The 27,633-nt window shown below is 41.7% G+C and overlaps 1 protein-coding gene and 1 long non-coding RNA gene across 2 annotated transcripts; one reads left to right on the top strand and one right to left on the bottom strand.

Annotated features, from left to right (window-relative positions):
* Positions 1-97: 97 nt before the first annotated feature.
* Oip5 (Opa interacting protein 5) lies at positions 98-9,143 on the top strand. Its single transcript, XM_075961820.1, has 6 exons — positions 98-425; positions 650-716; positions 5,098-5,220; positions 6,940-7,021; positions 7,512-7,615; positions 7,719-9,143. The coding sequence occupies exons 1-5, from the start codon at positions 128-130 to the stop codon at positions 7,605-7,607; spliced, it is 666 nt and encodes a 221-aa protein (XP_075817935.1). The 5' UTR covers positions 98-127; the 3' UTR covers positions 7,608-7,615; positions 7,719-9,143.
* Positions 9,144-12,020: 2,877 nt separating this feature from the next.
* On the bottom strand, positions 12,021-23,031 carry LOC142843823 (uncharacterized). Its single transcript, XR_012909695.1, has 3 exons — positions 22,888-23,031; positions 20,663-20,746; positions 12,021-19,617 (listed from the first exon to the last, which is right to left on the bottom strand). It is a non-coding gene; the product is annotated as an uncharacterized LOC142843823 (long non-coding RNA).
* Positions 23,032-27,633: the final 4,602 nt, after the last annotated feature.

Raw genomic sequence — 27,633 nt, 5'->3', positions numbered from 1 at the left:
GTCTTAAAGGCATGTTGTCCAATGAGGAAGCAGAAAACTTCATTTGGGTGGAACCTGGCGCGTGCTTAAAAAAAAAAAAAAAAAAAAAAACAGGGAAGAAAAAAAAAGAGGGGCAGGCTTCAAAAAGATGGCCCGGTCGCCGCGCAGCCCCTCGCCCCTGGAGACGCAGTCTTGCAGTGACTCTTGTGACTCGCCTTTGTCTTTTACTACCTCCATGGAGTGGGACACCCAGGTGGTGGCAGGGTCCTCCCCTCTAAGTCTGAGGACTGAGATGGAGGGGTCACCCGTCGACCTGCGGCTGCCTGCTTGGTTGGAACCCGAGAGGTGTGCCGTGTTCCATTGCGCACGTTGCTACGCGGTGCTCGCTGACACCGTGCATTTAGCCTGGGACCTGTCGAGGTCTCTCGGGGCCGTGGCCTTCTCCAGTGAGTGAGGCGAGGGCAGGAGGAGGGGTACTCCCGACGACTCGGAACGGAGAGGAAGTGGGTGAGGGAGGCGAGTTTTGTTTTCCCGAGCAGAGCCTTAAAGCCTGGACCTCGCAGGAGCTGAGCTTGCGCTTTTAACTGAGCCCCCACCCTTTTATGTTGACTTTATAACCAGGGTGAGTCTGGTGGGAGGTTTTCCTGTTCAAAACCCGTTTGTCTTTCAGGAGTCACGAACAATGTCGTTTTGTTCGAACCCTGTCTGGTTGGCATTGAAGGTTTTCTCAAATGCAGGTACGTGTGGAGAATTCCTGAGGTGGATCTATAGTTCTTGATTTAGTGATACTGAGGAGTACCTAATTATCATAAACAAGAAGAAAACTTATTTTTGTTGTGGCGTAAGTTTATTAAATTCATAAATATGTTTGGATGAAATACTTTTTATGCATTTGAATCATATCAACAGGACATTAATGAAATGAAAATTAGAGTTGGGTGTATATTTTAACATCTGAGGACCACATCCTATGAGATAATTAGGACTATTTAAATTTAACTTGGAGTTTATAGTATAAATCATGACAGGACTGATTCGGTAATAATCTCCAAAACCAGGGAACAGAGTTGAATGGTATTTGAGTATTGCTAGTAATTTGCATCTTCCCTTGCTAATACTTTCCCATAGCAGTAAAGCACTCAGCAAATTTGTGCTTAGGAGGCTAAAACTCTTAAGACTTTGCCAAACTAAAGACACATTCCTGTCCTTAGAGGAGTCCCTTTTTACCCAGTGGCTCTTGCCTTTTAATCTCAACACTCTGTGGTGTGTATTTGGTTGGGCAGAGGGAGGCGATTCCCTGAGTTCCAGGCCAGCTGGGTCTATAAAGAGTTTCAGGACAGCCAGAGCTGTTACACAGAGAAACCCTGTCTTGAAAAACAAAAACAAACAAACACAAAATGATGTGTGTGAGTGTGGTTGTGGGGTATGGCACACATATTGTGTGAGTGTGGTTGTGGGGTATGGCACACATATTGTGTGAGTGTGGTTGTGGGGTATGGCACACATATTGTGTGAGTGTGGTTGTGGGGTATGGCACACATATTGTGTGAGTGTGGTTGTGGGGTATGGCATACATATTGAAGTACAAAGGCAACCTGAAGGCATCTTTCTTTTCACCGCGCTGGTCCCAAGAATTAAAACTCGGCTCCTCAGGCTTGGCAGCAAGTGTCTTCACCCATCGAGCCATCTCACTGGGCCTGGAGTGACATTTTTGATATTTGTATTTAGTTACATAAAATAACTGAATCTCACAAAATCTTTTATTTTTGTTCTTAGTAATAATGGTCTTGCCTTGACTTTATAATTCTGCCTCTGCCTCCCAAGTGCTGGGTTCTCAAGTATGGGAACCTACACTAAACCTCTTTTAAAAAGCCTGATAAAAAGTTGTAATTATCTATTTGGAGATGTGCCATAGCTTAAAAATACAATGCTTGCCTAACTTATATGAGGTGCTAGAGTTGATCTGTGGTACTTCAAGAAAATACATACAAGAATAGAGTTAGATTTCTGTTTCACATTATAATCTAAGGATAGTTTTAGTATCTTTATTTCTTTAGTGTTTGTGGGGGGAGATTATGTGTGTATTCATAGCCGGGTGGACATGTGAGGGTGAGAGGCGTCAGTCTCTGCTGTTGGGGTCTCCTGAGGATCAGACTCTGCTCACCACGCTTGGTAGCAGGCACCTTCACCTGTAAAGCTGTCACTCCAGCCCTGATTTCCTCACTGGGTTCATCTAATTGGTTTTTTGTTTTTGTTTTTTAATTGTTTTTATTGAGCTATATATTTTTCTCCCCTCCCCTTCTACCCTCTCCGAATTTACTCAGGAGATCTTGTCTTTTTCTATTTCCCATGTAGATTAGATCCATGTATGTCTCTCTTAGGTTCCTCATTGTTGTCTAGGTTCTCTGGGATTGTGAATTGTAGGCTGGTTTTTCTTAGCTTTATTTCTAAAAGCCACTTATGAGTGAGTACATATTGTAAGCAAATGTGTTATAGTAGTGTTGCAGGGATACCCTGACTTATCAGGAAGCCAGGATATACTTAGAGCCGCAACAGGACAGCTCTGGAGGCTGGAGCTGCAATGGGACAGCTCAGTTCTGGAGGGAAGGTGTCCTATCAGGAAGCCAGGCTACTTGAAGCTGGGGCGCGGACGGGAGGGGTGGATAGTCTCCCCGCAGGATATAGGGATCCTGTTCTCCTGGAGAGCACCGCTACAGCTGAGTTCTGCTCCATTCTCTTTAGGGAGCATCTTAGCAGAACTATATGCTTCTTACTCCAGCCCAAGATGTTTCTTCTTACTAACACTCTGCTAAAGGAAAGCCCCCAGCAGTAATGTAGCAATCTCCTCCTGCTTGGCCTTGCTCAGCCTCCCTTAAGGAACATTCTAGCAAGGTTCTTCTTTTCTGCTCTGCCTTGCTGAGATGCTCCTCCCAGCCAGGTTCTTCTGGTCTTCTGGTCTGCAAGGTAAATGAAGGTCGTCACTCAAGACTCTTTTGAGAAAGAGATTTATTTGGGAAGGAGAAATCCAAGAGAGTGGCCTCCTCTGCCCCCGAGGCAGCTCTTAACTGAAGGGATGAGAGGCTTTTATAGGGCTTCTTAAGGGCATAGTTTTCCCAGGGAGAAGGGGGATTGGTTGATTTTATTTTTTTTACCTGCTCAGGGATTGGTCAGTTTAGCTGGTCAGGGGCAGAGGTGTCTCTGGCTTCATGGCCAAATTGTGTTTCTTTCACTGGTCCTTTTTAGCTTTTTGACTCTAATCTTAGGACCAGGGCATATTTCTTTCACTGGCTCTGATTCTAGGAACAAAGTGTTTCTTTGACATTAGTTTCAGAGTCAGGACACGTGTCTTTCGTCCTGAGTTCAGGGATAAAGATGTTTCTTTCCTGGTTCAGGCCTCAAATACAGGGTGTGTTTTTTTCACTGGCTCTGAGTTCAGAGTCAGGGTGCTTAGTGATTGGCTGGTTTCCTGCTCAGTTGTCCCTTTTACCCTACACTATGATATTTGTCTTCCTAAGTCTGGGTTACCTCACTCAATATGATGTTTTCTAGATCTGTCCATTTGCCCAAATTTGAAGCTGTCATTATTTTTTTCTGCTGTGTAGTACTCCACTGTGTAAATGTACCACATTTTCCTTATCCATTCTTTAGGATAATTTAGGATAAATGTCCTAAGGGGCATTTAGGTTGTTTCCAGGTTCTGGCTATAACAAATAATGCTGCAATGAACATAGTTGAGTACATGTCCTTGTGGTATGATTGAGCGTCCTGTGGGTATATATCTAAAAATAGTATTGCTGGATCTTGAGGTAGGTTGTTTCCTAATTTTCTGAGAAATCGCCTTACTGATATCCAAAGGGGCTGTACCAGTTTGCACTCCCACCAGCAATGCAGGAGTGTTCCCTTTACCCCACATCCTCTCCAGCATAAGTTGTCATCAGTGTTTTTGATCTTGGCCATTTTTACAGGTGTAAGATGGAATCTCAGAGTTGTTTTGATTTGCATTTCTCTAATGACTAAGGATGTTGAACATTTCCTTAAGTGTCTTTCAGCCATTTTAGATTCCTCTGTTGAGAGTTCTCTGTTTAAGTCTGTACCCCATTTTTGTTTTTATTGGATTATTTGTTCTTTTGAAGGACAGTTTCTTGAGTTCTTTGTATATTTTGGAGATCAGCCCTCTGTCTGTGGACTGGTGAAGATCCAGTTCTGTAGGCTGCCGTTTTGTCTTGTGACCGTGTCTCAGTAGTTAATTATTACTTTATGTTGTATATGGTACAACATATATTATAAATGAGTTTTGAAAGTTTTATTGGAGGGGCTAGAGAGATGGCTCAGCAGTTAAGAGCACTGACTGCTCTTCCAGAGGTCCTGGATTCAATTCCCAGCAACCACATGGTGGCTCACAACCATCTGTAATGAGGTCTGGTGCCCTCTTCTGGCCTGCAGGCATACACGTAGACAGAACACTGTATATATAATAAATAAGTAAATGTTTTTAAAAAAAGTTTTATTGGGTTACAATGTACTGATAACTAAAGCTTTGGCCAAGCATGGTGGTTCCTTTAATTCCAGCACTCCAGAAAATGGGTAAAAGTAGAGGAAAATCTTTATTCCACTTTACTGCCTCTTGCTATTATGTCTTCTTGTCTCCCAGATTGTCAGAATATTGTGATGAATTCAAATAAAATCTAATTGACCTTGTTTTATATAATTAAATAGAGGTACAATTGTATATCTGTGTATATATTAGAAGTAAGGCCTTAAGTCCTTCAGCGTTCATGATCCCATGGCCTAGCAAGCAATATTAAGCTATAGCATGGAGCAGAAAAACCCCAAACATCTTAAGGACAGTAGTAAACTTCTTTGTGAGGTAGGGAGACATTAACTATACAAGTGATCAGAAGCAGTGTAGAAATTAATATTTTGTCATAAATTTTGTTCTTTGTTGTTTCTTTTGAGACAAGTCTTCTCTAGCCCAGCTGTCCTTGGAAGCCTGTGAATTTGAACTTGAGAGCCCCCTGCCCAAGCGTCTGAGTGATGAGATCACCATCGAGGGCAGCAGTTTTTACTTGTTCTCTGCGTTTCCTCACGTTATCTTCTGCTTCTTCCCATTCCCAACAGCACGTACAACCGTCTGTTCTGTAGTTCCTGTCAGGTTCCTATTGGTTTCCATCTGTATTCCACCCATGCTGCTCTGGCTGCCTTGAGAGGCCACTTCTGCCTCTACTGTGATAAAATGCTGTGGTGAGTAGACAGTGACATTGTTACCAAATAAGGGGTTCAAATCTTCTAGCAGAATCCAGGTGTGGATAACTAAAGAAGATGCAAACGGCCAGGCACTAAAGACAAACTATAACTCTGTGATAAATACAATTACTTTAGATGTTTTATTGTATCATGTCTTAATAGTCATATGAAATAATTTAAGAGCATTCATTCATTAAGGGAAATTCTGGGAGGTATGCTTTTGCAAAATAGTGTCAGGGATAACTTGGTTTGCTGCTGTGCCTCATGCCCTTCTTATACATAGGACTTGGCCTGCATGGTACCCAGCCTCAAAGAAATATATATGTAGTCAGGCAGTGGTGGTGTACGCTTTTAATCCCAGCACTCAGGGGCAGAGACAGGTGGATCTCTGTGAGTTTAAAGCCAGTCTGGTCTACAAAGCAAGTTTCAGGACAGCCAGAGTTAAACAGTGAAACCCTGTCTCGAAAAATGAAGGAAGGAAGGAAGGAAAGAAGATTGAAGATATATAACTCATCCAACTAAGCCAGTCAGATTTTTCTATCCCAGCAATTTGAAATGAGGGCTGTCTTGGTTACTTGTCTAGTGACAGGGCAACATAGCATACCTGGCAAAAGCAACCTTAAGGGAGGGAGGGCTTACTGTGGCTCACAGCCTGTGGGTATAGTCCATCATGGTGGGAAGCCATGGAGGTGGCTGGTTGGATTGTGTCAGCAGGCAGGAAGCAGAGATTAATGCTAATCCTCAGCTTCCTTTCTCTCTCTGTCTTTTAATGACTTATATTTATTTTTTATGTGCATTTGTGTTTTGTATCATGTATATGTATGTGAGGATGGAACAAGTCACAGACAGTTGTGGGCTGCCAAATGTTTGCTGGGAATTGACCCCAGATCCTATGGAAGAGCAGCCAGTGTTCTTAACCATGCTGGGCCGTGTCTCCAGCCCTTGCTTTCTCATTTTTATTTTTAGTCCAGTACTCTAGCCTGTGGAATGGTGCTGCTCGCTTATAGAGGGCACCTTTGCATAGAGGCCTGTTCCCATGTCATCCCAGATCTGTCAAGGTGATAATATTGACCACATGACCTAGAGTCATTTTTAAGATGATACTCGTGCTGAGCTTGGAAAGTGAGTACTCTACACTCGGAATAACTATCTTCTGCACTTGACTCCAGACACAGAGAAAATCTTACCTGATGGAAAAGATTAATGAAATGAAGACTGGAGTATAGTAATGACTGTGTGATCTCATTTACTATTTTTTACATTGGCTATTTTATCATCTTCCTAGCTAATTAAACATTTTTCTTTTTTTTTCTTTTTTTTTTTAAACATTTTTCTTACAGTATTTTATTTTCATGAAACTGAACGGGCTGGAGAAACGGCCCAGAGGTTAAAATTACTAGAGCTCTGTCAGAGTACCAGAGTTCAGACTACAGCACCAACCTTCCTGTTTCCCCAGTGACAGGACCAAGGTACACCTCACCCTGCCCAGCCTTCAGTGAATTGTTTACTCACGGTAGTTATTCATTTGATTCTGGGTTTGTTTTCAGTTCCCACAAGATAATTTTGTCTCTGAGAATGTGAAAGGATAAGGCAGAGTTTGTGGTTTTAATTGAAAATCTGTTTTTCCAAATAAAATACACCATGGTCCTTGAAGCCACTAAGGCAGGCTTTGATTCATGTGTAATGGTACTAATACTTTATATATTTTCTCTCTAGCTATGTCTTGAAAACAAAGACCATAGTAAATGCATCTGAGATGGATATTAACAACCTGCCTCTCCAAGAAAAGATTGCAGAGGTAAGCTTGATTATGTAGTTACTTAATATATATAACTTTTTCTTTTTTTTCTTTTTTTCTTTTTTTTGTTTTTTTTGTTTTTGTTTTTTTTTGTTTTTTCGAGACAGTGTTTCTCTGTGGTTTTGGAGCCTGTCCTGGAACTAGCTCTTGTAGACCAGGCTGGCCTCGAACTCACAGAGATCCGCCTGCCTTTGCCTCCTGAGTGCTGGGATTAAAGGCGTGTGCCACCACCGCCCAGCAGTATACACAACTTTTTCATTTTCTTTTTAGAGACAGGATTTTACTTTGTACCTGTGACTGGTCATATTAACTATGTAGACCAGACTGTCCTAGAATTCAGCTATATCCTTTCACTTATATAGGCAAGTGTGTATGTGTGTGTTGGGATTTATTTTTAAAGATTTTTATTTTAAATCTGGTAACATTATGTAAACAGCAAATTGAGGGCTGAGTGAGTTTAAGAGTATCCTCAATCTATGTCTCTTCCCAGCTGAAAGAGAAGATAATACTAACACATGCTCGATTAAATTCACTGACAAAGATTCTGAAGGAAGTGACTCCTGATCAGTCTAACCAAGAAAATTGAAGAAGCAGGTATGAGTACAGAACTTTCTCCCATCTTCAACAATAGGACCATTTGGTCGGTCTGTCTGTCTTTCTTTTCTAAGGTCTCTGCATGTGTGTGTGTCTTTGGCAGATGTGTACTGGTGCTTGTGGAGACTAGAGGAAGAGTGGGATCCTCCGGAGCTGGAGTTGTTGCTGAGAACGAAACTCTGCATAAACTGGAAGTGCTCCTAGCGGCAGATCCGTCTCTAGTCCCCGCTGGTCTTTTCACTTCTTTTTATTGTTGCTTTTGTTTCTGTTTTGGAGACGTGGTCTCACTAAGTTTCTCCAGTTGTCCTGAAACTCCCAGGGATCCTCCTGCCTCTGCCTCTGGAGTGCTGGGACTATTGGTGTGGCCGCGGCCCCTGAATGACCTTTTATTTTAAACAGCACTAGGATGAGAAGACTGCAGATGTGGCCACACAGACTGTAGTTCCTGCCTTTGACAAACAGGCACGAAGATCAGCAGCTCAAGATCATCCTTGGTCAACCTAAGCTTCATGAGAAAGTGTCCCCAAATCCCTGCTTGCCCCAAATGAGCATTTTACAGTACGCCTTTGAGCCTGTGACTTTCCCCAGCTCACCAGCCCACTCTTACTTTGGGGAGTATTGATTCTTTATTTTTTCTTTCTTAATAAATTGTGACTCTGATACTTTAAAAGAGTTGTTTTAGGCCAAGTGGTGGTGACGCACACCTTTAATCCCAGTACATAGGAAGCAGAATCAGCAGATCTCTGAGTGTGAGGCCAGCCTGGTCTACAGAGTGAGTTTTCTGACAACCAGGGCTACACAGAGAAACCCTGTCTGGAAAAACTAAAACCAGCAACAATGCTTATCTCTAAAAACATCTTTCACTACTAATTACCAATTAGCATGCAGTGTCCCTTGTGTTCATGATGTAAAGATATGCAGTTGCCATGAAAAAGAGATGGGGTTAATAGTGATGCTACTTCTACATGCCATTTATGTGAATACTGATAAATATTTGCTTGGTTGTGTTTTGTTTTTTTTTGAGACAGCGTTTCTCTATGTAGTCCTGATTGTTTTAGAACTTGCTCTCTAGACCAGGCTGGTCTTGAACAGAGGTCCACCTGCTTCTGCCTCTGAAATTAAAGGCACTTGCCACCACCTCCAAGCCTTTGTTTTGAGAGAGGTTTCTCTATGTAGCTTTGACTGTCCTGGAACTTGCTATGTTGACCAGGGTAACCTTGAATTTACAGAGATTGACCTGATAGAATTAAAGGTGTATGTAGCCGTACGTGGCTCTTAGAAATCATTTTTGCAGTGCTGAAGAGATTAAGATCAGCAGTTAAAGAGCATTGCCTGCTATTCCAAAGGTCCTGAGTTCAATTCCCAGCAACCACATGGTGGCTCACAACCATCTGTAATGAAGTCTGGTGCCCTCTTCTGGCCTGCAGGCATGTACACAGATAGAATATTATATACATAATAAATAAATAAATATTTAAAAAAAGAAATCATTTTTGTAGCCAGGTGGTGGTTGCGCACGTCTTTAATCCCAGCACTTGAGGGGCAGAGGCAGGAGGATCTCTGTAAGTTCAAGGCTAGCCTGGTCTACAGAGTGAGTTCCAAGACAGGCCCCAAAGCTACAGAGAAACCCTGTCTCAATAATCAAAAACAAAACAAATCATTTTTACTTATGTAAATAGATAATGCTGGTGGTGATGGTTCACTTGGGTATCAGAAGCAGGTAGATCTCTGAGTTGGAGACCAGTCTAGAGGGAGTTTCAGGACAGCCATGACAACACAGAGAAACCTTGTCTCAAAAAACAAACAAAAACCCAAAATAAATCAACAAAAGATATGTAAGAAGTAACAAGGAATAAAGTGCATAACAAACAGTGTGTACTGTTTGCTGTTTCTAGACAGGGTCTCACTGTGTAATAATCCTGGCCACTATGAAACATGGACTTTGAAGCCCAGGGACTTCTTGAACACAGATCCACCTGCCTTGGCCTCCTACATTCTGAGATTAAAGATGTGCACCACAAGCCTGTTGGGACTGCAGAAGCTGTCAGATCCCCTGGAACTATAGTTAAAAGTCAGATATGGGTGTTAGAAACTGAACTCCAATTCTCTGCAGTAGCAATAAATGCTGTCAATTGCTGAGCCATCTCTTCAGCCCCACAGAATGGGACCTAATAAATTAATAATACATTGACTCTTTTTGCGGGAGGGATTTCAGGACAGGGTTTCTCTGTGTAACAGTCCTGGCTGGCCTTGAACTTACAGAGATCCGCCTGCCTCTGTTACCACTATACAGCAAACAATTTTGTTTGTTTTTTGAAGACAAGGTTTCTGGATGTAACTTTGAAGCCTGTCCTGGTACTAACTCTGTAGACCAGGCTGGCCTAGAACTCACTGAGAAACCCTTGCCTACGCCTCTCAAGTGCTGGAAATTAAAGGTGTGTGCCACCACTGCCCAGCTCATTGAATCCTTTTTGAGATAGGATCTTACTCTATAGCCTATATTGGCCTCCAAGGTGCAATTCTCCTACCTCAGATTCTTAAGTGCCTAGTGACCTACAATGCTCAGCTGTGGATTTTTAAAACACATGTAAGTGTATTTACCTTAATGTTTACATATTTCCTTAAAACTGTTATGTCACTGTGTGTAGGTTTCTGGGGCCTAAGACATGGTAGGTGAAAGGTCTGCCACTTACCTACATTTCTTTTTATTTTTTATTTTTTGTGCATTGGTGTTTTGCCTGTATGTATGTCTGTGTGAGTCAGATCTTGGATTTACAGGCAGCTATGAACTGCCATGCGGGTGCTGGGAATTGAACCCTGGACCTCTGAACGAGAAGCCAGTGCTCTTAGCTGCTGAGCAATCTCTAGCCTCCATACATTTCTGATTTAATAACTATTTTTCATAATGTCTGGATTTGCCATTTTGGATGAGACTTTCTATAGAAAATTAAGTGCTTGAGCCTGACTCAGATTAAACTGGGAAGCAGATGTGTGTGTTTATATACATATTTACGTGTGTGTCCAGGAAATGTGTTTCCCCCGTAAAATCTATGTTCACTATGGAAAAGTGGAAGTCAGAGGACAGCTAGCAGAGTCAGCTCTGTCCTGAGGATAGACCCGGGTCCTCTGGCTGGGAGCTCATCTCCTTTACCTGAGCAGCTAACTTGCTGCCTTTCCCTTCTCTATTTCTAAATTAGGTTTTTCTTTTAAAAGTACATTTGTGTGGAGGCTCACATGCTTGCTGAGCCATCTCACTGGTACCTACTTCCATTTTTGAGAGGCCCAACATAACATGCTGTTAAGAGCAGATTCAGGAATAAACCTTTCAGATTTAGACTGAGAGGTACTTAGTAGTAGTAGTCTTGAACAGAAAAGTAAGGTTAAAAACAGTAACCACAGTAATGGTGAGGATTAAATGAATTAAAGAATACCGGAACAAACCGGGCAGTGGTGGCGCATGCCTTTAATCCCAGCATTTAGGAGGCAGGCAGGTGGATCCCTGTGAGTTCGAGGCCAACCTGGTCTACAAGAGCTAGTTCCAGGACAAGCTACAGAGAAACCTGTCTCAAAAAACAAACAAGCAATAACAACAACAAAAAAGAATACTGTTTAATGCACACTGGTGTTTGCCTGCATGTATGTCTGTGTGAGGGTCAGATCCCCTGGAACTGTTGTTGGTGCTGGCAATTGAACCCAGGTCCTCTAGAAGAGCAGTCAGTGCTCCTAACTGCTGAGCCATCTCTCCAACCCGTTTAGAATCTTAACAGAAACTAAGGATCAGGTCTTTCTTTGGATCTCCAGCTCCCAAATACAGACTTGTTCCCGACTAACTCTTATAACTTAACCCTTTTATCTATGTTCTGCCACATGGCCTGTTACTTCTCCTCAGTACCTACTTCCTGTGTCTGCCTGATTCTTCCCTTTTCTCTCTCCCTAGAAGTCCCGCCTATCCTCTCCTGCCTTGCTATTAACAATTCAGATCTTTACTAAACCAATCAGAAAGTGCCTTAGCAGAGATGCATCTTCACAGTGTACAAAAAGATTATCCCACAACAAAGTATTTATTTGAATGAAGCATGAGGTGGTCTTTAAAAGGAAAATAAGTTAAAATGTGATGTTCCTTCTCTTCTGATGATTATGTTACCACTTGGCAACAGACCAGAAACCACTACAACTAAGGTAGTAAGAAATCCAGAAAAAAATAAAAATGGAGGTGGTGATATACACCTTCAATCCTGCACTCATAAGAGAGTCTCTGTGAATTCAAGGCCAAGGTGTTTGTCTCAATCCCTCCCCCAAAGAAATGGTACCAGAAAGACACCTAAAGCCTACTTAAGCCTTCTTTTCCCAGTGTAACTTACATTATCTGAAATCACCCATTTCAAAGGAACAGCACACAATGAAATTTCAGTGCATTCTCAGCTCATGCTTTATTGCTAAAAACATATACATACAGGTGCAGTTTCACACTCACAACAGTTCCTTTTCCAAAGAGTCAGATTTGTTCACAACTCCCAAGGATGCATAGATTGAGAAGCTGCCTTTTGAAGGGCAGCTCTTTTCACATCGCCTCACACACCAGTGGAGCAATGGGGGTACGGCACATGGAAGAGCGAGCGAACAGCAACACCTGTGCCTGAAGGGCAGACGCATCACTCTCCAGTAGATTACTTGAGTATTCTTAATCCTTTTTAATTATAGGGATGGGTGGTTTATGGTTAATGCCCAGACTAGTAACACGCTGACAGAGTATCTGTCTGATCCTTGGGATAAGGTATCAGTGCTGAGGACTGGCCCCAGTGTTCAAGAGCTATATCCAATGCAAAAAAACCAAAACAAAACAAACCCACATTTAAATTAAGGACACAGAACACCATTACCAAAGGTATTAAAACTGTTTTGTAAATCATCAGTAATCATACCCATAGTCTGACTTTAAAGGTGTTTATAAGTCTGAGCTCTACCAAATACACAGTTAATTTTCCTGTGTGATGTTTTAATTTATTTTAGTGGACTATTAGGAAGAGTGTTAGAATTAAGAACTCTGACCTTACATCTTTACTGGCTGGCAGATTTATCAGTAAGTGCAAAGAACATTTCTATTCGGGACACATTACACACCTCAATTCTTGTATTCTGGTGGGAGGCAAACACCACACTGACAACTCTAACCCAGTTCTGAATGATGGAAATTACCATCCTAGGTGACATCCATAGCAAAGCACCACATCACACGTTAAAGTAAATTTCCATCATAGAACATGCAAATTGGAGTAAACCCAGTGAAACAGTTTTATTTTAATTTAGGTCTTTCACACATTATAAATACTTCTCATTATTTGTCAAAACTATTTGTTACTTGGATCATTCCCAAGTCAAGAAATCTAAGAAATTCTTATGTGACCACCATGGTTTTTGGTAGTGCTGGCAACTGAACCCATTTTCTCAGGTAGATGTTCTCCCACCAGTTCACACTTCTGCTCCTTTCACTGCTATAACAAACCAATGTCTGTTCACCCATAAATGTCTTTTTTTGGAAGAAGAGAAACTTTTCCTGCTCATCAGGAACCAAAAGTTTTAGGCAAGATCCACATGTTGACCAATTCATCTAAAGTAAAACTCTAGCTCAACAGTTGCAGATACAGCAATGGCAGTACTTCTGTAACTCTGGAGTCCCTCTTAGTGCTGGGTCCCTTCCAGAACAGACGCCTCACTGCTGAAAAATGCAAGTATGTGCACACTGATACTATACACCTCCAAGATACTAATTTGTGAAGGAGTCCAGCTATGGCACTCAGGCTGGCTTCTGCCTGTTCAGGGACTACAGAGCATATGTCTGGCTTAATCTGGTGTTAAGAAATACCAAACTAAGTCTATATAAACCTAATCAGACAAGTCCCACAGCTAGTTGTTTTGCACACTGAACACTTATTAGTAAGGTGACCCTATTTAGGTTATTTCCCGACTCTTCTAAAAGCCTGCACCATCCTATTTATAGCATCTTATTCAACATGCTTAGTTTATCTTTTATTTGCAAACATGCTTGGTAATAAATAGAGCTAGGAAACAGTGAGCACTGCTTGCTGTATTCCTAACAGTTTGAATGTCTTAAGATTGCCCCTTATTTATCTTGTACTTCCCATTTTTCAAGGGAAGACAATCTATAATTAGAAAATAATTCAAACAAAACCAAGCTATTGGTTTAAGAATCTATTGCTTCATTATTGATAAACGCATGTAGAAAATTGCTAGTAACTACCTAAAAATGAAAAACTTCAACCATGCATTAGAATGCTAGCATTCTAAAATCAGTTATGGGCCTGCTACTATTGCTTATACTTTTGACCAGGCCTGGCTTTAATAAACATGCAAACCCTTTGATTCAGAACTGTGGGAAAAGCAATGATACATGCAAAACTTCAACTGAATATGTCAGTCAAATTCTTCAGAGATGCAGTCAGGTACTACATCTACTACAATGCTGCTTTAAAACAAAAACAAGTCATATACAAAAAGACTAAACTTAAGACTTCTATTTAGTTCTAAAAGGCTTAGCTAGAAATCCTGGCCCTTTGAGGGTAAAGAATAAGTTTAAAGCCCTGGGAAAAAGAACCGAGGTGACTGTCTATACATAGCAGAAAGTTTTGTTGACCACTTACTGAGAGCTATAGGGGTAGTGAGGATACTTAGGCAGAATGGTTTCTTTTCTGATTCACATTAATGAACAGCTCCCCGGGGAAAGTTAGGAGCAGAGTTACAATGTAAACTCAAGCAGTAATGCCCTGAAATTTAGCATAGCCCTCTGCATTTTAAAACTCTTGGCCAAGGGGTTCTTCCAAAATGGTATAATTAATAGCCAAGCGATGTTCTAAATAAATTAGAGACAGTTTGCTTGCACCTACAGCACCATGAGAATGTAAACTCCTGAAGTAGGGGGGGGGGTCTCTTCATATTTTGCATATCACAGGTACATAAAGAGTAAACAAGAGACTATAGGAAGATTGAATACTAATTAACCACATACTTTGAGACAAAATCTCGTAACATAGTTTTACACTTAGAACATGGCTGTTAAGGGTAATCTCTGATGTAACTGAATGAAGCCATGCCTCCATGATCATGCAGCTGTCTTAATATTGCTTGGTTGTCCCATAACCTAACATGGACAGTACAGGACATTTAAAGAGAAACTATGCTCAGTATAGCCTTTTCCCCTACCCTTAGGCTTGTAATAAAATAATTCATTAGAGTCTGAGATCTACAAAACTACTCCTTTACTTTTTTCCCCTGGGAAAACAAAGGAACCCAGACCTAGATCTTTTCAGATGTTCAAGTGGCCACAATGGACATGAGGTAAAGTGAGGAGTCAGCCCAGTTCCACTCTTACGTCTTGATGTGAGCTGTGGGAGTCCTCAAATCAAGAAAGAATGAGTTTGCTGGGTTTTCCTTGTTAAAAAATATGCAGTCGCACACAGGCCAGCTTCATCACATACATATATAAGACATACAGATAAATCCACGCTGGGGACTGCCCAGCCATTTTGTTTACCTTTAATTCCTAACTTCCTTGATCCCAAGTACAAGGAAAAGCCAGCAAGTTCTGGAAGCTCTCCACCCTGCCCCCTCCCCGAATCACATAAAAACAAACTTTTCTTTTTGACAGAGCAGCTAGGAATGCAATGAACAAATGTTACAAAGCATACGTCATCCCACACAGTAAGTGACTGTTAATGAAGGTGGTTTCATTGGGACTGGAGAAGCACATCTGCTTCCAGATTAAGCACTAGATGTAAACTCTGGGAAAACTGTCTTTAACGCACATGAAAGTTGGTATTTTTCACGCAAATATATTCATATACATTCATAGTTTAAATGCTTTTAAACCTAGGACTTTTTTCCTTTTGTGGACTCTGTAAGACTGCAGAGGCTCACAAACTCAAATAGTAATCACTCAACCATGCAGCTTTGTGAACACAATTTACTATACACGCAAAACTGTTATTGCTACTAAGTTCCAACTCTTCAACATTTTTAGTTCATTTATGGCTTTTATTTTTTGCAGTAGGAAATATTCTTTCCTATATACTGTGCTACTCTATATGCATTAATTTTTCAAGCGCCCCCCCCCTTGTTTCTTAAACTTAAATGGTTTTCAAAAGCTAACCACCACTTGATATTTATTCTACAAGGATCTATTCCTGGGTCCCTGGATAGGTAATACTAGATTCATACCTAGTTTGTGTGGGGAAAAAAAGTCCCATTAAAAAGTTTTACGTTTTCTATCATACCAATATAATACAATTAATAAGTCCTAGGTTCTCTTTTCTTTCCTTCTTTTGGTTTTCTGAGATAGGATCTCATGTAGCTCAGGCTGAACTCCAGCTCACTATGTAGCAAAGGATTACCTTGAACCCCTGATCTTGCCTCAGTGTCCCAAATGCTGGGATTACAGGCATGCACCACCACACCTGGCGGGACTCTAATTCTAAAGTTAAAACAAAATAACCACACCCCTCCCCCCCAAAAGAACCCTCAACACTCATAAAACTGTTACTTCCAAGTTTCCTAGGCAGCTTTTAGAGGTAGGAATTCCATTTTACAGAGAACTTTCTTTTTCAAAACAAAGCAACTACTTTATTTCCATAAGGAAAGTAGAAAAAAAGCCTAGAGTTGAGGATACTCCAAACTGCTGACAAGGTTCTGCAATTAGCACACATGCTGCAAACAGGAAAGGAAACGGCCACAAATTAATCATTCCAAAGCAATTAGCACAGCATCTTGGACATGCGAAGTAGAAAATAATTCTCTGGACACAAAATAGGGAAAATGAATCCAAGACATACAATACGACGATAATATAAGAACAAGCTAGCTTCAAACTGAGAGAGCAAGACAATCATGGGATGAGGCCATGCTTTGAGGACTGAAAAGCTACAAAGGCAGTTATTTCTAGATACCTCGTGAAAGGCTAACATTTCCCCGCGCACAATGTTTTTCAATGTGAACCCACATTTCTGTTCAGACATTAGTTGTTTTGGCCTTTATCTCCTATCCCCAGGGAGAATACATTATTTTCATACATGAGAAAAAGCAAAGGTCTAGGATTTTCCACTCTTTTTACACTATTAGCTATTATCAATATTTCATCCTGAAGTTTAAAAATGATACTAAATTCATGCACTAACCCCTAACATGGCACTACAATATGCTACCAAACACTACTGCTTACAAAACTATACACATCTCAAAATGGAAGACATTGGTGATTTTGTTGTTCTTTAACGACTTGTAACACTCGTCCACAAGTATTAAAATATACACATATATATATATTTATATTGCACATATCCCGTTTTTGTTTAGTAACTCCAAAAGAAAAACTGCCAGCTCACATGGAGAAGGGAGGAGGCACGGCTACAGATAGAAGCACAGCTCTAAAATGGTAGTTTTTGCTGCTATTAAGAAAACCCAAGCAAGACTATAAAATGGAAATGTACCACACACCAGGCAACTACGGCTGCAATGTCCCCAGGCTGAAAATGCCATCTGGTGCTAACAATGCAGGACACAAGAGCATCTTTGACAAAGTGCACTCAATATTTGGAGGTTTAGGCTACAAACCTGAAGCATCTGGAGCAAAGGTGACATCGCCTTTGTGGTGAAAGCCCTGCCTGTGGGCCTTACCCCACAAAGTTGCCCAAAAGCAAGGTGTAGGAGGAATCAGGCATCTGTGAGATGCTCTCAGTCACCAGCTGGCTTCCATTTCTTCTAAATGAAAACATAAGTGGCTGGAGTACTTAAAGAGAAAAATTTAGGTTATATTTTTGCTTCATTTTTAGACCGGGTCTGTCATTGAGGCTGGCCTTGATCTTGTGGCCAATCCTCCTGCCTCAGCACCCAAAATACTGTGGCTCAAAGGTGCGGGATACCAAGTCCAGCAATCTAGGTTACCTTTAACTCTTTTCTCTAGAGCTTTACCATTGTTTGATCTCACTAAAAAGTTATTTATAAACTGGGTAGTGGTGACGCAGGCCTTTAATCTCAGCACTTGGGAGGCAGAGGCAGGTGGATCTCTGTGAGTTCGAGACTAGCCTGGTCTACAGAGCTAGTTCCAGGACAGGTTCCAAAGCTACACAGAAACCCTGATTCAAAAAACTAAAAGAAAAAAGTTATTTATAATAAGTGTTTTATGAAAAAAGCTTTTAGTATAAATTCAAATTTGTTGTCCAATTTGACTAGCCATTAGATTGTTCAACATTTCCTACTTTTGATCATTTCTATGACTCAAATTCACAACACTGGGAAATGGTTCCAGAAATCAGCTCTAACAGTACTTGTTTCTAAGTTATCTTGCAAGCTTAAAATTCCTTCTCTACTGGCAACCACTGCAAACAACAGTTCCCTCCCTTGTAAAAGCCTGGCATCCCATAAAATGGACTTCTTTGATTTGGAAGCAAAGAGAGGTTTTCATGATGGTTCCTCATAACTGTTAAAGGAAAAAACAAACATGTATCATTTCTTATGGGAACTAGTTTTCTTGAGGTCTCTCCATCCCTGAACCTGAATTTCCTTTAAATCTACAGTGACTGGCAACAAGATCCATAGTTTTTATTGGACCTGCTTTTATTTGAAGTTTTGTTCAGATCCTGAATTTCTTCTAAGAATATAGTGAACTGACCATAGGACTGGGAACATTGCTTCTGAGGTCCATTTTCTGGTAAGAAAGTTCAATTCAAACTGGGAAAATTTACCTGAGTCCCAGAATTTCAGCCTAAAGTTATCGCCTAGAAAAATAAATGTCTAAGTACCCATCTTGGGATGAAGGAAAAGTTATTTATGCTTTTATAAAAATGCAAGTACATAATTTAAAAATGCTGAAATGTCAGATGATGCTACATAAGACATTGTTGCTTCTTTTTCTTAGAAGAAAGGATTTATAAGCCGAGTTATTTTTCCTTCACTCCTGAATACCCAAAGTTGAAGGCAAGTGACACTATCAGGTCCATCACATAACACACACGCCATTTTCTTTCCAGTCACAGTCACATGGAAAACCAAAGTCTCATTGATACATGTGATCCCACAAGAATACAACCTTGAGAAACAAAAGAGTGGTGTTTTATTTTTCTTTTCTGCTGTTCTTGAGATGGAGTCTCTCCATGTGGCCCAAGCTGGACCTGGACTTCTGATCTTGCTGCCTCAGCCACCCAAGCACAGACAGCCTGAGGCAAGCATCACCCCAGCTTATTCTCTTCCCACTCCGAACTAGCCGCAGGCCCAGCTGGTCCTTCCTGAGAAGGATGAAAACGCAAAACAGACAAAATCCAAACACTAAAGACCATCAAACTGTCCAAAGCCTTTTCATAAATGACAGCTTTCTTTTCCAGGAGAAAAATCTTATTTAAAAAATGTGGTTTTATACACATAAAAATGTGAATCTGCACACAAACTGCAATGGTTTCACTCCCATATGAAACCAACCCTGATATCATTCTTGCCTTTTGCTTTTATCATACTGGAGACCTGTTTTCGTCCAGGAAATCTGTCAAAGGGTAAATCAGGATTTAGATGTTTCTTTCACCTCAAATAATAATGATATTTGGAATTTACTATTAGTCTTTACTGTGCTTATAATAGTGTTAAAACTGGCAGACTTAAAAAAACAAAACAAAACAAAACCTGAAGTCACCCACATTTGGTATTTGATTTGTTGTTTGGAGCTTTAAAAGGAAGAGTCCACGATGCATAACCTAAGCACCTGTTCAAATTAACCATCTTCCTTCCACTTGCAAACGGTGTCTTTCTACTGAAGCCAAGTGCAGCAGAATAGCCAGGCCGGTCGGTGTCCTCTTGAAGTCAGCAGGACATCTGCACCCTTGGGCTTCTCGGTGTAGTCTCCATTCCAAACCACGGAGGTATCTGTAGAAAACATCCGCACTCCACTAGGGAAGTGGCTGGATGAAAGAACCAGGATGCCCACTGAGAAGACAACATAGAAACTCCTGGAAAACATAGCAAATTTAAAATAGGAAGATTAGGTCAGGGACCCCTATATAAACTTACTTTTAAAATCAGTATTTAAAACATACATACACATGTGCACATGAATTATTTTATTATTCATGTTATATAAATAGTTAGGTGTGCTGAATTAACTTGTAGCCTGTAGTACTGAAGCTGAGGCACGAGAATTAGAGTTCAAAGCCAGGCTGAGGTAAGTAGTAAGACCATGCCATAAGTCAATGGCATCTTTTCTATCCTTTAAAAAGAAACCTTGTGAGGCTGGAGAGAGGGCTACGCGGTTAAGAACACTCGTGCCTGCAGAGGATCCTATTCATCCAGGTGGTGGACCACACAGAGGGCAGACACACATGTAGGGAAAACATTCACACACAGATACACATAATATTTTGGTTTCTCTCCTCTCTTCTCCTTCCTTCCTTCCTTCCTTCCTTCCTTCCTTCCTTCCTTCCTTCCTCCCTCCCTCCCTCCCTCCCTCCCTCCCTCCCTCCCTCTCTCGCTCTTTTTCTTTGTTTTGTTTTTCGGGACAGGGTTTCTCTGTAGCTTTGGAGCCTGTCCTGGAACACTCTGTAGACCAGGCTGGCCTCGAACTAACAGAGATCGGCCTGCCTCTGCTTCCCAAGTGCTGGGATTAAAGGCATGTGCCACCACCACCCAGCTGTTTTTTGTTTGTTTGTTTTGAGACAGGGTTTTTCTGTATAGCCTTAGCTGCCCTAGAACTTGTTCTGTAGACCAGGCTGGCCTCAAACTCAGAGATCACCTGCCTCTACCTCCTGAGTGCTGGGATTAAAGGTGTGCCCCACCACTGCCCAGCTGGTCTTTGGGTTTTATTTATTACAACAAATGTCTTGTTATATACCCCCAGATTAGTTTCAAATTCAATCCTTACCTCAGTTTCCCAAATACCAAGTGCTGGGAATAAAGGGTTGTAGTCTTTTTAATATTCATCATCTGTTGAAGTTAATGGTTTAGTTTTAATTCTATCACTATAACAGTATTTGGAATGATTATCCCATTACTACTTACTTGCTATATCCTGAGTTCAGAATTCTGAGCTGAATATAAAAGCACCTACGGTCACGAAAATATTCATCCTATGTGCTAAGGTTTCTGAAAATAAAAAGAACAGAAAGATAAGTGTCTTAACTTCTTTTCTATTGCTGTGATAAGACACCATGACTAATGCAATACATAGAAGAAATCATTTAATTGGGCTTTAATTCCAGAGCGTGAGAGTCCATGATAGCAGAGAAAAAGCATGGTAGTAGGAACAGGTGAGCTCACATCTCTAACAGCAAGGAGGCAGAGACCCAACAGGAAAGACTTGGGTCTTTTGGCCCTCAAAGCATGACCCTTGTGATACACACCTCTAACAAGGTCATACCTCCTAATCCTTCCCAAATAGTTCTACTAACTTGGGACCAAGAATTCAAACATATGAGTCAATGGGGGCCATTCTCATTGAACCACCAAAGCACCCTTCACTAGTACTACAAGCATTACTATGCAATGATATTCCAACTCAACCATTCTAAGAAAAATGCACTCATAAGTATTCTAAAAGAATAACCAGGGCTGGAGAGGTGGCTCAGAGGTTAAGATCACTACTGTTCTTCCGAAGGTCCTGAGTTCAATTCCCAGCAACCACATGGTGGCTCACAACCATCTGTAATGAGATCTAAATCTCTATTCTGGCCAGGAGGTGTACATACAGGCAGAATACTGTATACATAATAAATAATAACGAAAACATTAAAAGAATAACCATAAAGTCACTTTCTGTCTGCCTACATTGGAACTAATGTTTAAAAACATCAACCTTTTTGGGGAAGTAGTTCTGAAGCTTTTATGCAACACTGTTCTCTTAGAATTTATGATACTATGGAGTTTTTTTGGAGGAGGGAAAAAAGTGTAATTGTGCATAAAACTTCCAGCAGTGTATAGTCACCTAGATAGGACTTTTGCTTTTATTGCAAATACACTTCTCTTTTTAAGATGGGGAAGGATGTTATATTCCTTTCCTCTGGTTGATACTTTTTTCTTCTTCTTCTTCTTCTTCTTCTTGTGGATCAGATTTAAAAAAGCAAAACTACTGCCAAAGGTGAGGGTTTGTTTTTGTTGCTTTTTTTCTAAGCAAGTGTTTCTTTATTGCTGTCAGCTCTGCTAAATCTAGGGCTAACAAAAAACATATTATCTATCAAAAAAGGTCACTCACATTATGATACTTGAACTGGCTCCCACTAATGTGTCAGTTTGTTTATATTTTGGTTTTTTGAGACAGGGTTTCTCTGGGTAGCCTTGGCTATCTTGGAACTCACTCTGTAAACCAGGCTCACCTCAAACTCTGCCTCCTAAGTTCTAGGATTAAAGGCATGTGCCACCACACCTGGCTGTGGCAGTTTAATCTTGAGACAAGGTTTTGATAGCTATATAGTTCAGGTCTGGGATCAACACACCAAGCACATGCCTCGCCAAACCAGAAATCAGAAACACAGACCTGCCTAGAATTGAACTCAAGAGCCAACAAAGGGGACCCACATTACAAAGGGATGCTTCATAAATTTAAATTTTAAAAAAATTAATTAAAAAAAAGGTAAACCGTTTCCCTTAATTCTGGGCAAGAAATCAACAATGGTTAATTTTATTGTCAGCCGAAATTAATGCGCCATAAAGACATCATGAGGGCGTACAAGGACAACGCTGCTTACTATGGTCATAAAAGTTTGGCAGGTGCGAGTATGAGGTAAAGGTTGCAAGAGCCTATCGGTGACACCGACTCAGAAGAAAATACCAGAGGGAGCCTGTTACCGCAAATCTCAAGGTCAACGCGCTGGGGACACGAAACACCCAGAGCTGCAGCGGGCCTCATTGTTACCTTAACTGCTGACGCCCTCGGTAACAGGTCACGGTGGATGTTAAAACAATACAGAAATAGTCTTAGAAAAATACATGGGCGCTGTACACGGCGGCTTCCAGACACAGCCGGCGCGAGTGCGATCGTGGAGGACTAGGGTAAAGCACACGGCGGCCAAAGCCAAGAGCACGGAGAAGGGCGTGGAGCTCCGGGAAGGGACGGACGCGGCCACACACCGGGAGGCGGCGCGGGCCGACCCGACGCCGCGGCGAAAGGGAAGCCCTGTCTGGCCCAGGCCCCGCCGGCTCCCACGTTAGGCTCGTCGCCATCCCGTCCCGTCCCACGCCGCCCCACAGGCTGTTCGTCGTCCGAAGAACGAACGGCCTCCTCGGCTCACCTCACGCGGTCCAGCACAAGTACTCCACCTCAAGCGGGAGGCCCGCTCCGGGCCCGGAGGCCAGCTGCCCGGGAAACGCCTCACTCCGCCATCTTCGCTCCTTCTCCGATCCACCAACCCCGGGGCGGAGGCGCGAAAGGTCCCGCCCCACCTCCGAGTGCTGATTGGATAGCATCTTGCTCGCGCGCTCTCCTTCCGTCGCAGATTGGCTAGAAGGCACATCAATCAGCACGCTTCCCTCTCTGGTTCTATTTTTGTTGTTGGTGGTGCTGTATGCTTCAGGTTAAGTTAATGAGGAAAGGGGTTACTGTAATTCACTTGAGAAAAAAAAAGTCCGATTGGAGGTAGGCTCACTTTTTAGTAAGATAGTGTGGCAAGGCCGAATGACTGTTGTTAGCTTTACTGTTAAAATAAACTGTTATTAGTGATTTCTGTCTTGACCTAAAAAATTTTTATCCCCGGCTTAACATTACACCCAGAGGAACAATTTTCAAGGTTTCCGTTCTTCTGATTTTGACCCATTTAGAATCTCAAAAGCCAGCTGTTTAAAGGTCAACACAAGACCGCCGTTTCCCTCACCTTTGAGGGCCTGTCCGCTGAATGAGACGTGTTAAATGGCAGTTTTGTTGTTTCTTCCAACTGATCCTTTAGCAATGGTTCCAGGAGAGGCTGGGAAGGCAATAGCGTTACTCGTCCATGCTATGCCAAGAGTAAGCTGTGCTTGCTAAACAGCAGGGTTATCATCTATCCCATTTATTAAGTCCAAATTCCTAGGCTGAAGTATCTGTGGTAAGAGCGCTATGCCATGCACGGACAAAACATGGCTGTGCATTTCCAGAATGTCAGAGTCTATTGAATAATAATAAATTCACAAGATACATTGCTTCATTGGCTGCAACTTACCATGCATCTTGATTTCCGTTTATGGCTGGCAGGTGGCAAAGACCTCAAATTTACCTACGTAACAGAAGGTAATTTTACCACACTGGTTATGTCCTGCGTGCCAACTGAGCAACAGTGTCCTCAGTCCAAACACGGGTTCTTCTTCCAGTGTTTACAATGTATTGGATCATCACACTTCACACAGTATTGTGTATATGTACATATGTGGGCTATAGAATGCCTACAAAGGATTACATAAGCCTCTGTGTTCAAAGCAAACTTTGTTTTACTGCGTCCAGACAGTGTTGGTACAAATGGGAAAGAGTCGCTGTAGTTAGCTAGATATTACGGAACCCAGTTAGAAGGCCACAGCCAACTGAGGCCAGCTGAAGGGTCCCGGTGAGCAGCAAAAGAGAGCGATGGTGAAGCGCACGACTGAGTAGGGACAGACGGATGTACAGACAACAGTAATTCAAATGAGCAATATCAAGCAATGGTGCCTTGATCGATTACCAAGGAATGGCAGTTGTGCTAAGCTGAAGCCCAGAAAGTAGTCTTATCATCCTTAACTCATTTTGTCCTTCCTATTTATATGGGGTATAAGTGAGGAATGTTCGGTAACATTCCGTAACTCCTGCCTGATTGTTCTATGTGTGTAGTGAAAACTCAGACCTTCATGCATATAAGGCAAGCACTCATCTGAGCTATAGTCTCAGCCCTCTATTTAATATTCATATCCATGTTTATTTTATTTTAAATATATTTTTAAATATTTCATGTAAATGAATACTTCATATATGCATGTATCACATGTGCGCTTGTTGCCTGAGGAGGTTAGAAAAGGGTGTCAGAGCCCACGGATCTGGAGTCACAGATCACTGTGAATCATCATATCAGTGCTGAGAATCACACCTGGGTCCCTGCATGACCAGCTCTTAACTGCCAAGCCATCTCTTCAACACATACTTTAAACCTTCAGCAATCCTCCCACCTCTGTCATCTGAATCCCAACTTATTTGGTTAAGTTTATATTTTATACTTTTCCTTTAAATTTTTACTTTTAAGAATCGGTGCTGAAGAATACCACAATCTTTTTAAAAATTATTTATTTTTATATGCATTGGTGTTTTGTTTGAATGTATGCCTGTGTAAGGCTGACAGGTACCCTGAGACAGTTGAGAGCCACCATGTGAGTGCTGGGACTTGAGCCTGGGTCCTCTGGAAGAGCAGTCAGTGCTCCTAACTGTTGAGCCTACCACACAGTCGTAATGACTGTAGCATGGCACTAAGTACTCATTGTTGCTGTTGTTGTTGTTTTGAGACAGGGTTTCTCTGTGTAACTTTGGATGTTCTGGAACTCACCTTGTAGACCAGGCTGGCCTCGAACTCAGAGATCTGTCTGCCTCTGCCTCCTGAGTGCTGGGTTAAAGACGTGTGCCACCACCGCCCAGCCTAAGTAACTCTTGAAATTGATTTCTCTAATATTGTTAACTCTGGTCTTCTACATTTTTACTATACAGTATTCAATTATCATCCAACTATTTTTCTTCCAATTTAACCATGTTGCTCTAATTCTAATTGTTCTTAATAATGAAAACTAGGAGTCAGCTATCAGGGATGAAAGCTCAAGGATCAGAGAAGCAGAGCAGCCAACACTAGAGAGTTCTCACCTCTACCAATGCTCAGACTGAAGGGGTGACCCTGTCTCTATGAAACCCCAGACTGCATCCATGGACTGCCTGAACTCCTGTCTCCTCCTGCCTTATCTTATTCTTTCCACACAGCCACATTTTAACTCCAGTCTCCCCCTCCCTAATGCTGGGATTAAAGACATGCAATCCCAAGTGCTGGATCACCTTTGCGTGTTTCTCTTTTAGACAGATTCAATATCGTGTAGCCCTGAGTGGCTTTGATTGAACTCACAGAGATCCACCTGTCTCTGTCTCCTGAGTCTTGTGTGCCACCACTACCTGGCCTCTGTGGCTAACTAGTGGCTTAGTTCTGCACTCTGATCTTCAGGCAAGCTTTATTTGTTAGATTACAAACAATATCACTACATACCGTGTACATACTACTAACATCAAGAATACTGAGCCTATGCCATTGAGCTGACACAAACATGCTTTTATTTATTCACTGTTCTTTGAAACTGGATCTCATACAGAAAACTGACCTTGAGGTGCTGGAGAGATGGCTAAATGATTCAATGTACTGCCTGTTCTTTCAGAGGGCGGGTCAATTCCCAGCAGCCACCCGGTGGCTCACAACTATCTGTTACTACAGTTCCAGAGGATGCAGTACCCTTCCTCTAGCTACACTGGTACACAGATGTGCATGCAAGCACCCGTGCACATAAAAATAAATTTTAAAAGATGATCTTGAAGTTCTGGTTCCCATCTCTACCTCCCATGCTGGAATTACAGATGTATGCTACCATGCCTGGTTTTATACAGTGCTAAGAGTGGAACCCAGAACTTTGTGCACGTTAAGCAAGCACTCTACCAACTTACATCCTCAGCCCTATTTATTTTTAAATTAATTTTGAGATATGATTGGGTATTTTGTCAACTTGACATAAACTAGAATCACCTGGGAAGAGGGAACATTCTCAATTGAAGAACTGTCTCCATCAGATTGGCCTAGGGACATATCTGTGGGGACATTCCCTTGATTAGTGATGGATATGGGAGGGCCCAGCTCACTGTGTATGGTGCCAATCATGGACAGAGACCTATGCTATGTAAGAAAGCAAGATTACCCAGGTGGTGATGGTCCTCACCTTTAATCCCAGCACTTTAATCTTGGGAGGCAGAGGTAGGTGGATCTGAGTTTGAGGCCAACCTAGTCTACATTGTGAGTTCTAGGATAGTCAGAGCTATACCAAGAAATCCTGTCTCAAAAAAACAAAAACAAACAATGAAAGTAAGATGAACAAGTTATGGGAAGAGAACCCTAAGCAGTGTTCCTATGTGACCTCTGCCTTAGCTCCTGCCCTGACTTCTTTTGATGATGGATTGAAGTAAGTTGAAATAAACCATTTCCTCCCACGAACTAGATCTGGCCAGTGTTTATTGACACGAGGTTAACATCCAGAGGTTTTATTGTGGCAACTTTGTCTGACAGTTAAAAGGGCTTTGCAGGGTCGATGTGACAGCTGAGAGGTTATGAACACTTACTGCTCTTGCAGAGTACCTGGGTTCTTGTCTCAGCACCCATACAGTCGTTCACAACTATTCCTAACCCAAGTTCAGGGGATATAACACCCTCTTCTGACACCCATAGGCATCAAACATACACACAGTAAATATAAATACATGTAGAAAAACACTCATATGTATAATATATATTATATATAATAAGAGATAAATAGGCCTTGCAATATGTGAAGAGCGATGTGACATTTACTTCTTTGCCCAAAATTCAGCTTATCGGTGCTCATCAACTTGGTTCACACAGCTTCCCAAACCACACGATTTCTTGTGAAATCTTTTGGAAAATATCACCAAATAGAAAGAGGACTGTCTCTGCAGGCCATCCTCGGCCCTTGTGCACACTGCCATTTGCTCCTTCCCCTTCTGTAGGGAACGGAAGAAGGTCTGAGTGAGTGCAAGTCCTGAGTGAACATGATTTTCACATGGACCAATTGAGCAATTTTGCAAAGCTGTTACCCGTATGGAAATGGCAAAGCCTTCCTGGGGAATCTGAGAACAAATGCTGTTGGAAATTGATCAGGGTGTACAGACTAGCAACCAGACCTTTCTCCTTCTAGATGTTTATTGCCGGAGACTGCTCCTACAGAAACCTCCTAGAGACTAGCTAAGCCCTCCATCCTGCCCTGTCATAGCTTTATCATATGTGTGCATG

Source organism: Microtus pennsylvanicus, chromosome 2, assembly GCF_037038515.1.
Source record: "Microtus pennsylvanicus isolate mMicPen1 chromosome 2, mMicPen1.hap1, whole genome shotgun sequence".
Lineage (NCBI taxonomy): Eukaryota > Metazoa > Chordata > Mammalia > Rodentia > Cricetidae > Microtus > Microtus pennsylvanicus.
This window is presented reverse-complemented; position numbering and strand designations above follow the sequence as displayed.